The 13,657-nt window shown below is 31.4% G+C and overlaps 1 protein-coding gene across 2 annotated transcripts; it reads left to right on the forward strand.

Annotated features, from left to right (window-relative positions):
- The first annotated feature begins 1,638 nt into the window (after positions 1 to 1,638).
- On the forward strand, positions 1,639 to 13,336 carry LOC105337975 (protein phosphatase 1H). 2 transcript variants are annotated; one of them, XM_011442928.4, is made up of 11 exons: positions 1,639 to 1,795; positions 5,077 to 5,324; positions 6,676 to 6,829; positions 7,296 to 7,559; positions 7,915 to 8,027; positions 8,187 to 8,271; positions 8,818 to 8,936; positions 9,509 to 9,572; positions 9,958 to 10,065; positions 10,473 to 10,624; positions 11,409 to 13,336. In XM_011442928.4, exons 2-11 carry the CDS (start codon positions 5,110 to 5,112, stop codon positions 11,542 to 11,544), a joined length of 1,410 nt encoding a protein of 469 aa, XP_011441230.3. In that variant the 5' UTR covers positions 1,639 to 1,795; positions 5,077 to 5,109; the 3' UTR covers positions 11,545 to 13,336. The 2 variants fall into 2 exon arrangements, with proteins under 2 accessions (XP_011441230.3, XP_011441231.3); XM_011442929.4 differs by lacking the exon at positions 1,639 to 1,795 and adding an exon at positions 3,306 to 3,637.
- Positions 13,337 to 13,657: the final 321 nt, after the last annotated feature.

Here is a 13,657-nt window from a genome sequence, read left to right on the forward strand (position 1 = left end):
ACAGTTTCCCGCAGGGTTAAGCAACATACACAAATACATGTATGCGCATGTTGACTGATAAAACAACGAGTCATTTTGAAATTGAAATTGAATTCTTTTAGTAAAAGAGATAAGGAAATCACGTCGATCTTTGGCGCTAGCTTCGCCATAGATCATAGGACTGTTTGATCACAGTGTAGGATCGGAAGTGTATATGCAGTTTTTGGTAGCGCTGTTCGTAAAAGCGAATAAACGAATTGAACACGTAACTCTGCATTCATCAGTAGATGACAATATCGGCGTGGTTTTAATCACTTTAATTGATCAATGGATTTAAAAAGTTTCAATGAGATACACTTGTACGGTTATAAAGCAAAAGTATAAAAGTGGTATGTTTTCTTTTAATTTGCAGTATAATTTTCAAGTGAACATTTTGATTATCAATATCCAGGGTCACACTTCAAGATAAAAATCATTATTATATACAAAATACAATAATTACAGCTGAATAGTAAAGGTAGATATATTTGAACTTGCTTCTATAATGCTATTGCAAATAAAAGTAAAAAAACATCATGCACCAGAATGCCACGAGTTGTGATTATTTCATACTTTACGCGTAGCGCAAAAGCATTGCACACTGTGAAGTTTGGTTTGGAGAAATTTGTTTAATTCAACAGAGTGACAATGGTATTATTGAAATAGTCATTTGGTGTTTGGTGCATACTAGTTTCCACCAGAGAATTACAGGCTGCACTACAGTATTGAATTTCCCAATATAAAGTTTGTGTATGACTATGTATAAAATGGTTAAGCATACAGTATTTATTTCTGTTGCTTAGTATTATTACGAATGAGAGGTAAATTATGGATTTAATTAAGTTGAGAGGGCTGGGTAATAAATTCCAAAATGTTGATGACGGAGGGGACCATATAACTTGCATGATGTTGTGGTTTTTCTATCATTTTCAACACCAATCGCAGGCAGAATCATCCTTAATTTCAATTTTCGAAGAGTGTATTGCTTTTTCATACATGTAACTTTATGTCTTAAGGTTGACAGGTTAAATTACTTTTACAACAGGAAACATTATTTTTTTTTGTCAAAGAAAATAAGAAACACTTCTATAGATATTATGATTCAATTGCTTGTTTAAAAGTTTTTGTGCTGTTTTGATCCAATTAGATTTTTTAAGAGGAATTTTATGATTGAAGGATGGACCTGACGAGTATAAATTATTCTAGTTTACTACCGTATAAAAATCGAGACACTCTCCGTCCAGATATTAAAAGTTATAGTTATTTACGTATTTCCAATCTGCAATGAAAATACTGTACGCTTTCGCTTCGACATAATTAGGCCTAGTACCATACCTATAGCAATAGGTGCAACCATAATGTAACTGCAAATGTTTAATGATATTATTTATAAGATTTATTTCAAATACAAATCTTTATTGCAATTCACTAAAATTATTTTTATTATAGGAACCTAGTTTTTATTTATTTATTTATTGATTCATTCATTGTTTATTTATTTATTTATTTATTTATTCGTCATCATTAATTCTTAACCATAATTTGTTCTGAGGTCTTCAGCGTCTAAGGGATCACGCAATGTATGAACAGTATATTTCAATGCGGAAACGCTACTCTACGCAGGTAATGCGCACTTCCTGTTTATGAAAACAAGAAAACATACTGAAGTGATCCGCCCACCCCGATTTCTGGTTACTTTGAAAATATAGGTAGCCATGAAAAAATGAAATGTCATTTCTTTGAGAAGATGCCGTTGCAAACCTTAGGACCAAAAACGGTAGGCTGTCTTTCATTGGGGACCTAACATCAATCATGCAATCAATCGATGCAATTAGTATAATGATCCGAATTATCTCTATATTTAGTGCAGTATGTGATATGAGTAGGATATGCAATTGTTTTGGAAGATAACTTCCCTTTTTTATCGGAAATTTGCATATGTTTGAACAACGTTTCTTGTAAATCCGGGTTTGCGATGTGGCATTATGTAAAATGGATTGCACACTGTTGAAAAAATAAACAGGCACATCAACTCTTCAAAAGGAGAATATTCTCAGTATATTAATTATGCTGCAACATTCACTATCCTGCGCACTTCTTCAATACTGTATTACTTATAGACTTAATCTTGAAATCAGTGCTATGTAGAACATATGGACGCCAATTCTTCTTGTCATCAAGTGCACCTCGATGCTCTCTCTAACCAGTATATTCATTGTCCCTGATGTTAAATGCATAGCAGTATTGTTCCTGTTTATTTTGAAGTACAGTAAGGGGTTGCATCCTATGAAGATGAAAGCTTGTACTGTTAAGACGGGGATTGCTCAAACAATGAAGAAACACCCTAGGCTTGTTATTGGTTCAGAATTAGTAAACAGGGTTTGCAGATGAATAAAAGCGCTACTATGTGGGGAGAAAAAATATAGGTACATGTAGTAGGTAGATAATATAGCCATTGTAATTAACATGTTTCAATGCAGGATTAAGAAAACTTTAGCAAACATTTTCTTTTGTGGTCATGCATGTATAATATCAACACTACGGCAATATTGCATTGGGCATATTAAACTTTTTGTTTCTAAACAACACCCCCACCCCCCCTCATAAAAAAAAAAATTAACATGGAAAATAAATGAAATTCCCAGTAGATGTCCATCTTATAAAAATGATAAAACTAATAGTAATTAAAAGATACTTAGAGGACACTTCCACAACTAAAATAATTAAGTGAATAAGTGCTTGACTCTTGCCCAACCAACAACCGGCCCACAAGGAAATAAGAAGAAAATATCCTTCTTCTTTAAATTACATAGAGTATTCAGCATTCATTTTATTTATTTTTAAAATTTGGTATGCACACCAAAGTGGCAGTGTCATCAGTGATTGATGGTGGCCGCAATCTGGTAGAAGTAGATGTAAAAATATACACATGCTTTCATATTAAATTGAATGTGATTTGAAAGTAAAAATCATGTAGAAGATTTAAAAGAATAGTTTGGAGTGCTCCTCTTTCAACCATTTTCTAATCATTACATCTCATTATAATTTTTGTATAATTTGAATTAGCAGTATTAGATCATGATTTCATAGTTATGTTGGCCTTATAGATATGCCTTAAATATAAAATGAAAACTGGTTTCCTGATATTGTCGAAATGTTCAATTGAGTCTCAAGCATCGTCACTGGGTCTCAATCAGGAAATAGTTATCGTCAGTTAAATTTGACGTATTATTTTAAGTGACAGCGTATGGGAAATAGAAAGAGGAAGAGCGACCTCTTAACATCGCGTTATAGGACAAGTCATGTGGAATCTGAGCTATTTACATGTGTCAATGTACAAGTTTTTTTTAACAGCTGTACATTTGTGTATGAATCAGTTTTGTTTGTTAATTGCGGTTGGCATTTTGATTGATCTGTTGACTTATAGAAACTTTAAGCTGTGCTGGTCCATCTTTTATATAATTATCTGATTCAATTCTTTATATTTGGGGTGATCTCCATGTACTTTGTGATGGAATATATGGTGGTGTCAACAACATATAAATTTGTGGGAGTAATTCTTGTGGACTTTCAAGCTGGCTTATATGTTGGATCAAATGTTCAAGTCTCACTCTCACTGGTTAGTAGATCAATCAACTGATGAAAAAATCAGTGCATGGTTAATGGAAAGAATTGTTAAATTTTCCGAATCGTAAAAAGAGTTTTATTTAGTTGATATTTTTATTTAGATAGTATTAAAATTTTCCAGTGTGTTTGTCTGACTGTGATAACTCAATGAGTTGATTCTGTAATGTATACTAGTCTGATACAGTTCATCAATGACTATTCTAAATATTTAACCATGCAATTGCTGGAAATATGTATAAATATGAGTAATACAGACTCATTCAGTTTGAATATTATGGGGTGATCAAATTATACGGTCAGGCGTGATCAAATCTATCATAGAGCCCTTCAGACTTGATTGGATTTGATCAGTTCTGACCATATTTGATCACCGTCCCCATAAAACTCAAAGAATGATTCCTTATACTCATGTTACAAAGCAGTGTGTGTCAATAGTATAATTTTTAAGGGGGGTTGGATGGATGGAGAGATGAATATAGGGAGTATGAAATTTTTTAGGTATTTGATCAGGGATGTCCACTGATAATTCCTCTTTAAGAGCAAATGAATCGAATCTTAATCTCTCTTGAATGCAGTGCATGAGAGTCCTGGAGCCCAGATCAAAAGGGTAAGGGGGTTTGGGAGAGGGGGACAGACCCCCCCCCCTAACCCTTGAGACTTCAAATTTATCAAACTCACTTAGTAGTTAATGGGTCTGCACATGAGCCCATATTTAAGATCTAATGAATTTTCCATATCCAATTTTTTCTCCATAATTCATGATAAATTTCATTTAATTTGAATTTCTTTGTTAAACTCGCATTAACTTCTAAATCCTTCCCATCTGTAATAAAAAAAAAATGTGGAGTATCTGAATATCTTATTTATATCAGTTGTGTGGAAATGCTACCTTAAGAGGGCTCAGTGGCCTCAATCTAGTCTTAGATTGTAATGATCTCCTTTTGAAAGAAGAGTTCTATATAACAAAATATTGGGGAAAAAAACCCAATTTTAATGAGTAAAATAAATAATTTTTTTTCCCTTACTTGATAATAGTTATAGCTTATACTATAGTTATATACTTATATGTGTATAGTCCACTAATGCATTTTTCATAGGCGGTAATGTTAACGCTAATTTTCATTCAGCAACGAGGGACCTCTTGAATAAAAGCTCATCAAACTGTTTTTTTCCTGTTAAAATTTCGTGAAGCCAGATTCGTTTTTCGGCAATATTCGTTACAATATTCGAACCGGTCTGACCGTCACAGTAACAGTAGGGAATTTCACAGTTTTGGAAAGGGTGTACATTAAACAATTTCAATTCTTTTCTTCAAAAGATAATTCAATTTTGACACTTGATGGTTAATTTGCAGACCATCTAGCCTTTTTAAGTTTATTTTTTATTAAAATCCTTTATTAATTTTTTTTTTTTTTTTGGGCACAATTATAGGCTTGACGAGGATATCCTTCATTAGAACTAACAATGCTGAGACGACTCAAGTCCCACCTGGACACCACCATGGATAAGTTTTTATCCGCGGAAACGAAGGACGAGAACTCGAAGCCCTCAAAGTTCGAGTACAGTCGACCTGAATTCCTCCATCTTAATGATGAGAAGCTGAAAGTGTCGCAGGATTTTGCTAATCGCCCCATTGTAACCCCCAGTGACCAGCTGCCATTTAATGCAGGATATGCAGAGTATGAAATAATTATTTTTTTAAAATCTTATATAATTTAAAAAACTGTATTTCAAATTATCAGGTCGATGAAGGTGTAAACTTAATATTAAGTAAGTTAAGATGTTTTGATTACATGAAACTGCATAACAATTTATGAAAAGATCTGAGCTAAGTTCAGCATGTAATTTATTTAAATATCCGAAATGAATCTTGAAAAATACTCTTAAGAAAATAGGAAAGTCTCCATTATCTCATGAATATTTTGGATGAAATACGAGTCCTTCCAGTAAAAATGTTTGTTTGTGTAGATATAATATTTCATTGTAAAACTTGAAGATCAATTGAGTTTTGTCACATTTCTAATTTGTGTGCATGTACAAACTATATATTATTATAACTGTGTTCCTATATATATATATATATTCTAGATATGATATGCTCAATGTTTGACTTGAATCTCTTTCAGTAGATTATATGAGAAAGAAAATTGCTGATGTTAGTTATATTTCAGTTTCTGATATATCAAAGCATATTAAAATGCATATAATCAGCCAAAAAATAAATAAATTGATAAATGCTTTATCATAATTCTACTCCCAATGCGATAAAGTTGTCAGGTCATGTCAGTATCTTCTCTAAACAAATATGCTGACATATATATATTAGGTTGCATGTACTAGTAAATGTTAGTATCTTATGTACTTTAAATTTGAGGACACCTGATTCACAGAGAATAATCAACAAACTTAACAGTACAGTGGTATCAGCATCAGATTTTAATGTCCTTGTTTGATATCTAAACATCTGGATCCATGATTATAAAAATAAAAGTACAAATTCCTTTTTATTCAGGAAGATTATTTCCTTTACGGTATAGTATAACAACAAAAGTATTTCTTTTTATAAATCAGTAAGATAATTTCCTCTACTCTTAATAATAACAAGGTTATTTTTTTTCGTACAGGAAATGTATATCTAATATTTTTAAAAGAAATTCCGGTAGTTTTAATGTCGGGTGCGTGTGAGTTTACTTGTATTTATAGTGTTAAAGAGTACAGTTGTATTTAATAGTGATTAAAAAAACACACAACACCTTATTAATAAATAAAAATCCTTCATTTTGTAGGCTTTAAGAAGCCAAAAATGCATATTAATTTCATTATGACATCATTGTTGTTAAAAAAAATTATAATAATGAATACATGCATTCATGAGACAGTGATATATGTCCACAGCATCTCGAAACAAAATTGATTCGTTAAATGTGTGTATTAATAAAGTACATAGATGTTAAGGCCTGCATGCTATACTGAATGAAAACTATGTACATGTACTTCTATTGTAACTGTTTACTTTGTATACATAAACAGATGCATTAATGGAGGAAAAAGCAATTTGAACGAGGACCAGTCTTCATTCAAGCAGTACTTTGTAGATCTGGAGATCTGTGAGCTGAAGGAAGTCAGTGCAGAATCTGCGGATATTGGAAAAGAGACAGAGATGCAGGCAATAGGAAAAGTTCCAGTAGGTTACTCCTTACTCAGAAAACTTTCTCTGCATGTAGATGTACTTATTACTTGTAGCATTTGATTAGTTAATGAGCCTGTTGTAATAATGCATATTCAGAGGCAATACTGGATATCTGGTTATTAGCGTAATGACCTGTTTTTGGCTATTTTCGCCATCACTTTCACATTACAAAAAAATACATAAGAAAAAGTTTATACTTGGTTTTGTTTGACCTAAAAAAAACCTTTTTAGATAAAAAAAAAAATAACCGATGCAAATTGAAGGATTTTATTTACATATCGACCCCATTTTCACAAATTACTGGTATTTTTTGACAAAAGTAAAAAATAAAACAGTTATTCAGTTTTAGGTATATTGTAATATCATTTCTGACTAATAATATGTTTTTTCAATGAGTACATAAATTATGTTTCTATCTCATTTCAAAATTGTTTTTGTTTTGAATGTTAAATTGGAACAGAAGTTCACTTTGACCTACTTTGGGATGTTTGACGGCCACGCGGGGCCCGACGCAGCCCTCATGACCTCCAGACTCCTCCATAAACACATCATGGAACGACTTCAGAGCCGTATAGAGGTCATCAAATATAAACTCTGGTCCAATGACTCGGAAAACAAGACGGAGAACGGCTCCGGAAATGAGGTGGACAAGTTTGGACCGTTGGGAAACATCTCAGTGGACAGTATTATTGTAGGAGCAGTAGAGGAGTCGTTTGTTGCTATGGTGAGATAGTATAACAGTTACTGTTAGGAATGGTCACCGTGTATTGCTGTGGTGATATCATTGTATATTACTTAACAGAGTACCACCGTTGTTAATCGCTTTGGTGATGCATATATATTGAATGTATTAGTAGAACTTATAATTATTAATTAATTTAGTAGGAGTAAAGTCATGTAATATCTAACTTTAGGTGAGAAGAGATATCTTGCATACTAGTTAAAATGAATATTTGACACTACATGTAGAATATTTGACAATTTATTAGTATTTTTATATGTCTAATTAATCGTAATTAATAATTAATCTTAATTAATAATTCTAATTTTAATTCAATTTTAATTAATTTTTGATCCAGGATGAGCAAATTAAACGAGAGAAGTCAACATTCTCCATACGAGGAGGTTGTGCAGTCATTGTGGCTATTTTCGCCATGGGGAAGTTGTTTGTAGCCAATGCTGGAGACTGCAGGTAGTAATAAATAAATGAGCTTCATTAATTATAAAATTTAATTGCATCCGATCTGGAAATATCTATTAAATTCTTGACTTGCTCTAATGTGATTCATAAATATAAGCCACGAATTCATCCATCATGCATTTACTAACATTTTGTCGTTATGGTAACAAGGGCTGTGGTTTATAACAAAGGGAAGGCCGTCCGGTTATCAAGGGACATGACTCCGTATTCAGAGCGACAGAGAATTTTGGCGTTAGTGAGTAAATTTCATTGCTTATCTAGTATATGAAAAAGAGAATTAATGATAGCATTAAATAATATTTACTAGCTAGTCGGAGCTTCTTCTTTTTTTTACATGAATCACATGGTTTGCTTCGATAAATGTGTAGTAATTAAATAAATGTTTCCAGTGAATTTGTGTTAGTTTTATCATCATGAAACATTTGCTTGGTTATGTAGAGGTAAAGAGGCAAATCAAACCAAGAAACCCACTCAAATCACCCAAACAATTAAAATACATGTATACACATTCAGTATACAAAAACATTGGCACCAAAATATGGACAATCTTACCCCACCCCCACCACTCACCCCCCTTCCTAATTTTTTTCTGGGATAAATTTTCTTAGGAATGTTACTATTACAGTACTATAATAAACTGTATGTTACATATTTTGGGTGTTCTAATAATTTGAAGTGTACTCAATTTTACGATATCAGTTGGAGTCCAATTACTAAAACACAATGCCATATTAAAATAATTTCTGTGTTATAATTATTCTCTCTCTCCCTCCATCACTAGGGTATGGCCAAGCCTGAGCTGCTTCATGAAGAGTTTACCTGTTACGAGTACCTGAAGCGAGTCACGCGGAGTGACATAGGCAAGCCCATTCTGTATCGAGGCCCATTCATGGCCGGCTGGTAAGTACATGATGGCTACCAATGTATAAAGATCAGTATTTTGAAAGGCATGATACTACTGTTAGTTTTAAGTTTGTTTTTTTTTTTTATGTGAATTATTGCTTGCTTTTGAAAGAGTTTGACAGTGCCATTTATGATCATTTTCATTAAATTAATGAATATGATTTTAATTAATTAATGAATTGAAAAATATTTAATTAAATCAAATATTTTTTCAGTTTAATCTTATTTATTTTATATGACTGTCAATGACAAGTAAGTCATCACAAAATAATGTACTAAACTTAATTTGCAATCTCAGTTTTGTGATATTTTGATATTTTTGATGATATAAACTATGCTTTTCGAAGTATAAACAAACACAAAATTAATTAAATATGATATGTCATTATGCCTAGGAATGACGGCTTTAAATGCTTTGTCAGTCGAATTTTTCTGTAAACTACATTTTAAAGACACTTAAAAAGACTTTCTACACAATGACATTTAAACTTCAAATTGATTATTTTTTCTTTGGTTCAGAGGCAGTAAAACACAAATACGCAGAAATTATTTGTTTTAATTTTACACAGGGGCTACAAAATTGCTGACCAAGATGATCTGAAAGTTCCTCTAATAACCAGTACAGGAAATAAGGTGACATACATATTAATTACTAAAACATAATTAATTTCATAAAGATTAAAGATAATTATATAGATACTGAAAAATGATAATTGAGATCTGGATAGAATGCAGTTTCAGTTTAGAGAGTCCAGGCAGTATTGAAATGTATATGCATGGTTTCAATAACTATGAATAATGATTACATTTTTGTGAAACATGTCTGAATTCATGTTTCTTTAAAATAATTACTTCAGTCTTGGCAACTTTGATGGTTCTTAATTTATATTCATGCAAATCGAATAATCTTCAATCTCAATAATGGTATATATTAAGGAATAATGTCCTCAGCATTCCTTTGATGTTGGCAATAACTCTGGTAGAATGCTTTGTAAATCCTTTCTGTGCTTTATTTCAGTCTCGACTTATGCAGACCATAGGCGTTGCAAGAGGATTTGGGGACCATGATCTACGGCTTTACGATTCAAACATCTTTATGAAGCCATTCTTATCGGCTTACCCAGAAGTATGGGCCAAATATTTCTTATATCCAATATCTTATAAGTCCTTGAAATTTCTTTTAAGTCCTTATAATTTAGAGAAAAAAAAAAGTTTTTCATTTAGAAAATTGATTCTCTGTATAAGTCTGATTACATTAAATTGGATGAAAAGATATTGATCTTTCCTACAGCTCTTGTTTGAAGCATAATTTTATACAAATGTAATGGTGTTCCAGATCAATCAATCAATCTATCAATCAAATGTTCAGGACCAAATTGATTTTGATTCCAATGCCATTTATGACATTAGAATTCATTAATATTGCATGTAATAATTTTAATATTATGTAAATAATGATGATCAGAAAGGTTTCTTTTTAAATAATGAATGATTTTTCATTCTGAATCAGTAATTTTTATTTTTTTCTTCAAGGTGTGTGTTTTTGACCTCAAAACAGCTGACTTACAGACCAATGATGTGTTGGTGATAGGAAGTGATGGATTGTGGGACTTGATGTCGATAGAGGAGGTTTACAAGTCCGTGAACAATGTTCTTCAGTTATACGATACACGTAACCTTAAGAGGTAGATGTAGACTATTTTTAATGATTGAAAGGAATATAAAAGGGATGTCTGTAGTGTAGAGGCAGGTACTATGATCCAACTACTGTAGATTAATTCCTTATTTTTCGCAGGTACTAAATTTCGCAATTCAACCGCTTTCCCTTAAATTGCGTGAACATAAAATCGCAAATGTCGAATTTGTATCATAGTTTCATGTTGAGAACATGTGTTTGAAATATAAAAGCGAAGTTTTAAAATTCGCGAGATGTGCATCTCACGATTTTACACCGATTTTTTATTCCTCACGGTTAATTAGGAATCTACAGTATTCTTTGCAACAACTTTATTTCCGTGATTTACAGGAGATAATCTGGTTTGCAACAACTAATATTCATTACCAAGCCATTTTCACACCCAATTAGGACATGAACCAAGATTTGTTCATGGCAGAAAATATTTTTGACGACGAGGCTCTTGCAAACCTCGCAAAAATCGCACTTGAACAAAAGTTGGTTAACAGTATTGAAAGAAGACACATGTATTCCTAGAATTTTATACGCATATATGTTATTGTTTCTAAAAGACATTTATTTTGAAATTATAAAGAGGAGATTGAACTTTAAAACTACAGAATTTATTGACCGGAACATAGAATTATTTTCAGATTTGTAAATGGAAAAGCTTAAAAATAATTTCAGTTTAAAAATTATTCTTGTCGACTCAATGCTAGTACATGTACATATATATTAAATAAACCTTGTGAGTCAGACATATTGTCATTATATATGAAAATTGTGTTCTACAGGTACATATCTGCTGCTCAAGAACTAGTGACAATCGCTCGTGGAACGTTAACTGGGGGAAACTGGAAAAGAAAGAATGGAGAACCTGGCTCCTTTGATGACATTTCTGTGTTTGTCATTCCTCTGGTACATTCATAGCGAAACATGGAGATAAAATACCAGATTGTATGGACATGGTGAATCAAAAAGTGTTCAGACACAAGTTAAATTGTGAACGTAGGTCAGTGATCATGGCGTTACTTACAGAAATGGTGTCAGTTAAATGTTAAAGCTGGCAGTTAGAAAAATGGTGACAAATATTAAAGCTGGCGGTGAGAAAAATGGCAGAAAAAATATGAATGGTTGTGTAATGTTGAATTGAGATGACTTTTCCAAAGGGAGATTTGGATTTAGATCTTGAACCTACATACCAAAGAAACTCTGGATTTTTACATGTGCACATGTGTGAAACTTGTTTAATAGAAATGTGAAGGGTCTATTAGTTTTTCTATCTGGCTGTTGAAATACGAACACATTGCCATGTTTTTTGTACTAGAGATATGATCACAAAAGCATGTTTTATGGTTTGTTTTAGAAATGTGAACACACAATTTAGATTTTTCAGTGGAAATGTACATTTGTAAATTGTTACTTAATTGTTAATTATCAGAGATTATCTGGTAGCCATACTACATGTATGTTGATGATTTTGTTTACATTCCATTTTAAATTGAAGAAAAACCTGAAAATATTCATTTACTAGTGTTTGTGTGGACATTGGTATCATTTGCTACATATACTTAGATGAATTCAAAAAATTGACATCAATAATTATCTAGCTTTAAACTTTGTCAAATTTGTCTTGATGTCTTTTTTTTTATTATTTTCATTTTTTGACAAACACCTTGACACTTTATAGGTAAGGTAGCCAAAACAGTCCCTTCATATCTAGAAAATTATAATTTATTAACTATCAGTTGATATTTGATAAGGCCAAAACTAATATAATTGTGTGGTTCTCGGGCTAAAAATTTTTAAAACATAATGTGACAGCCAGACACTTTTTACAATTGAAAGTTTAATTGGAATATTTTTAAAGAAAATAAACTCAATATTCATATTTTTTTAATTAAAATTTAAATTTTAGTAATTCCCTTTCCCATTATGGCCAAGTAAAGTAATTAATGTGAAAGCATTTTACCAAAAACCCCTTTGTTTGAGAACCAATACACTGTTTGGCCTAAAATCTAATTAATGAATTGTAATTAAATTTTAAGGTATTCGATGTATAACGACTACATTTTGTATCTTATAAATGAATGGTCCGATATTCTTAATCATGATATTATTTTGAAGGTGTAATCAAATAAAAACACTCCACCAAAGGAATTTTCAAAATTTTGATTATGGTCCAACTAATTACACCTTGAATTTTGCATTGAAGTCTATGGGCAACGTATGTTTTATTAAGATATTGTAAAAAGTTACTTGAAATTTGTTAAATTCTCTTGGTTAATAGATGCATAAACTTTCTTTTTATTGAAATATGAAATAAAATGAATCATTTACCGCAGATATTTTGACGGTATTAAAATTTTCTTATTTTCATCAAGGGAAGGTAACGCTTTTAAAAAAATTTCAAATGCAAAATGACCTCCTTATATGATGTCTGTCATGTGAATTTGGTTCATTTCACTTTCATAGTTATCTAGCAATACACATTTAAGTAGCTTAAAATGATTAAAAATTGTTCAATATCCCTTCATTATACATTGAATACCTTAATAATAAATTTAGGGGTTAATTAAAGGAGTGGGCATAAATTAGTAATTTTTGAGTAACAATGCATGAAACACAGAAATTTGAGACCATAAATTTGATTTTTATCTATTTTATCAATTTTCATATTGAGAAAGAGGGAAAATAGAGAGGGTTTTTTTTTAATAAAATACATTTCAATGTATATGCATTTCTGTGATTTTATGTACAAAAGGTTGATAAATTATTGCAATATGGATGTATGGATTATTAAGTGTGCAATTTTAGATAGAGCTTTAAAATTATATGTTGAAAAACAGCTAGTCATATGGTAGTTATATCTTTAACATGCAGAATGGGATAGCCTGCCTAGCATCGTTTGTTATCAACAGATTTGAATTTTAAGTTTTTGTATTTTTAACAACATGTAAGTGTTCATATGAACTATTTTTATAACAAAATCTTTTTAGTTAATATATATACTTTTTAATAAGTTATTCTCAGCAGGCAATTT

The sequence above is a fragment of the Magallana gigas genome, chromosome 4 (genome assembly GCF_963853765.1).
Source record: "Magallana gigas chromosome 4, xbMagGiga1.1, whole genome shotgun sequence".
Taxonomy (NCBI): Eukaryota; Metazoa; Mollusca; class Bivalvia; order Ostreida; family Ostreidae; genus Magallana; species Magallana gigas.

What these genes read in the sequence shown, in the direction of transcription:
- LOC105337975 (XM_011442928.4), top strand. Translation starts at nt 5,110, where the DNA reads ATGCTGAGACGACTCAAGTCCCACCTGGACACCACCATGGATAAGTTT. An exon ending in AGGCAATAGGAAAAGTTCCA is followed by an intron (nt 6,830 to 7,295) that starts GTAGGTTACTCC and finishes AAATTGGAACAG; the next exon opens with AAGTTCACTTTGACCTACTT. An exon ending in AGGAGTCGTTTGTTGCTATG is followed by an intron (nt 7,560 to 7,914) that starts GTGAGATAGTAT and finishes TTTTTGATCCAG; the next exon opens with GATGAGCAAATTAAACGAGA.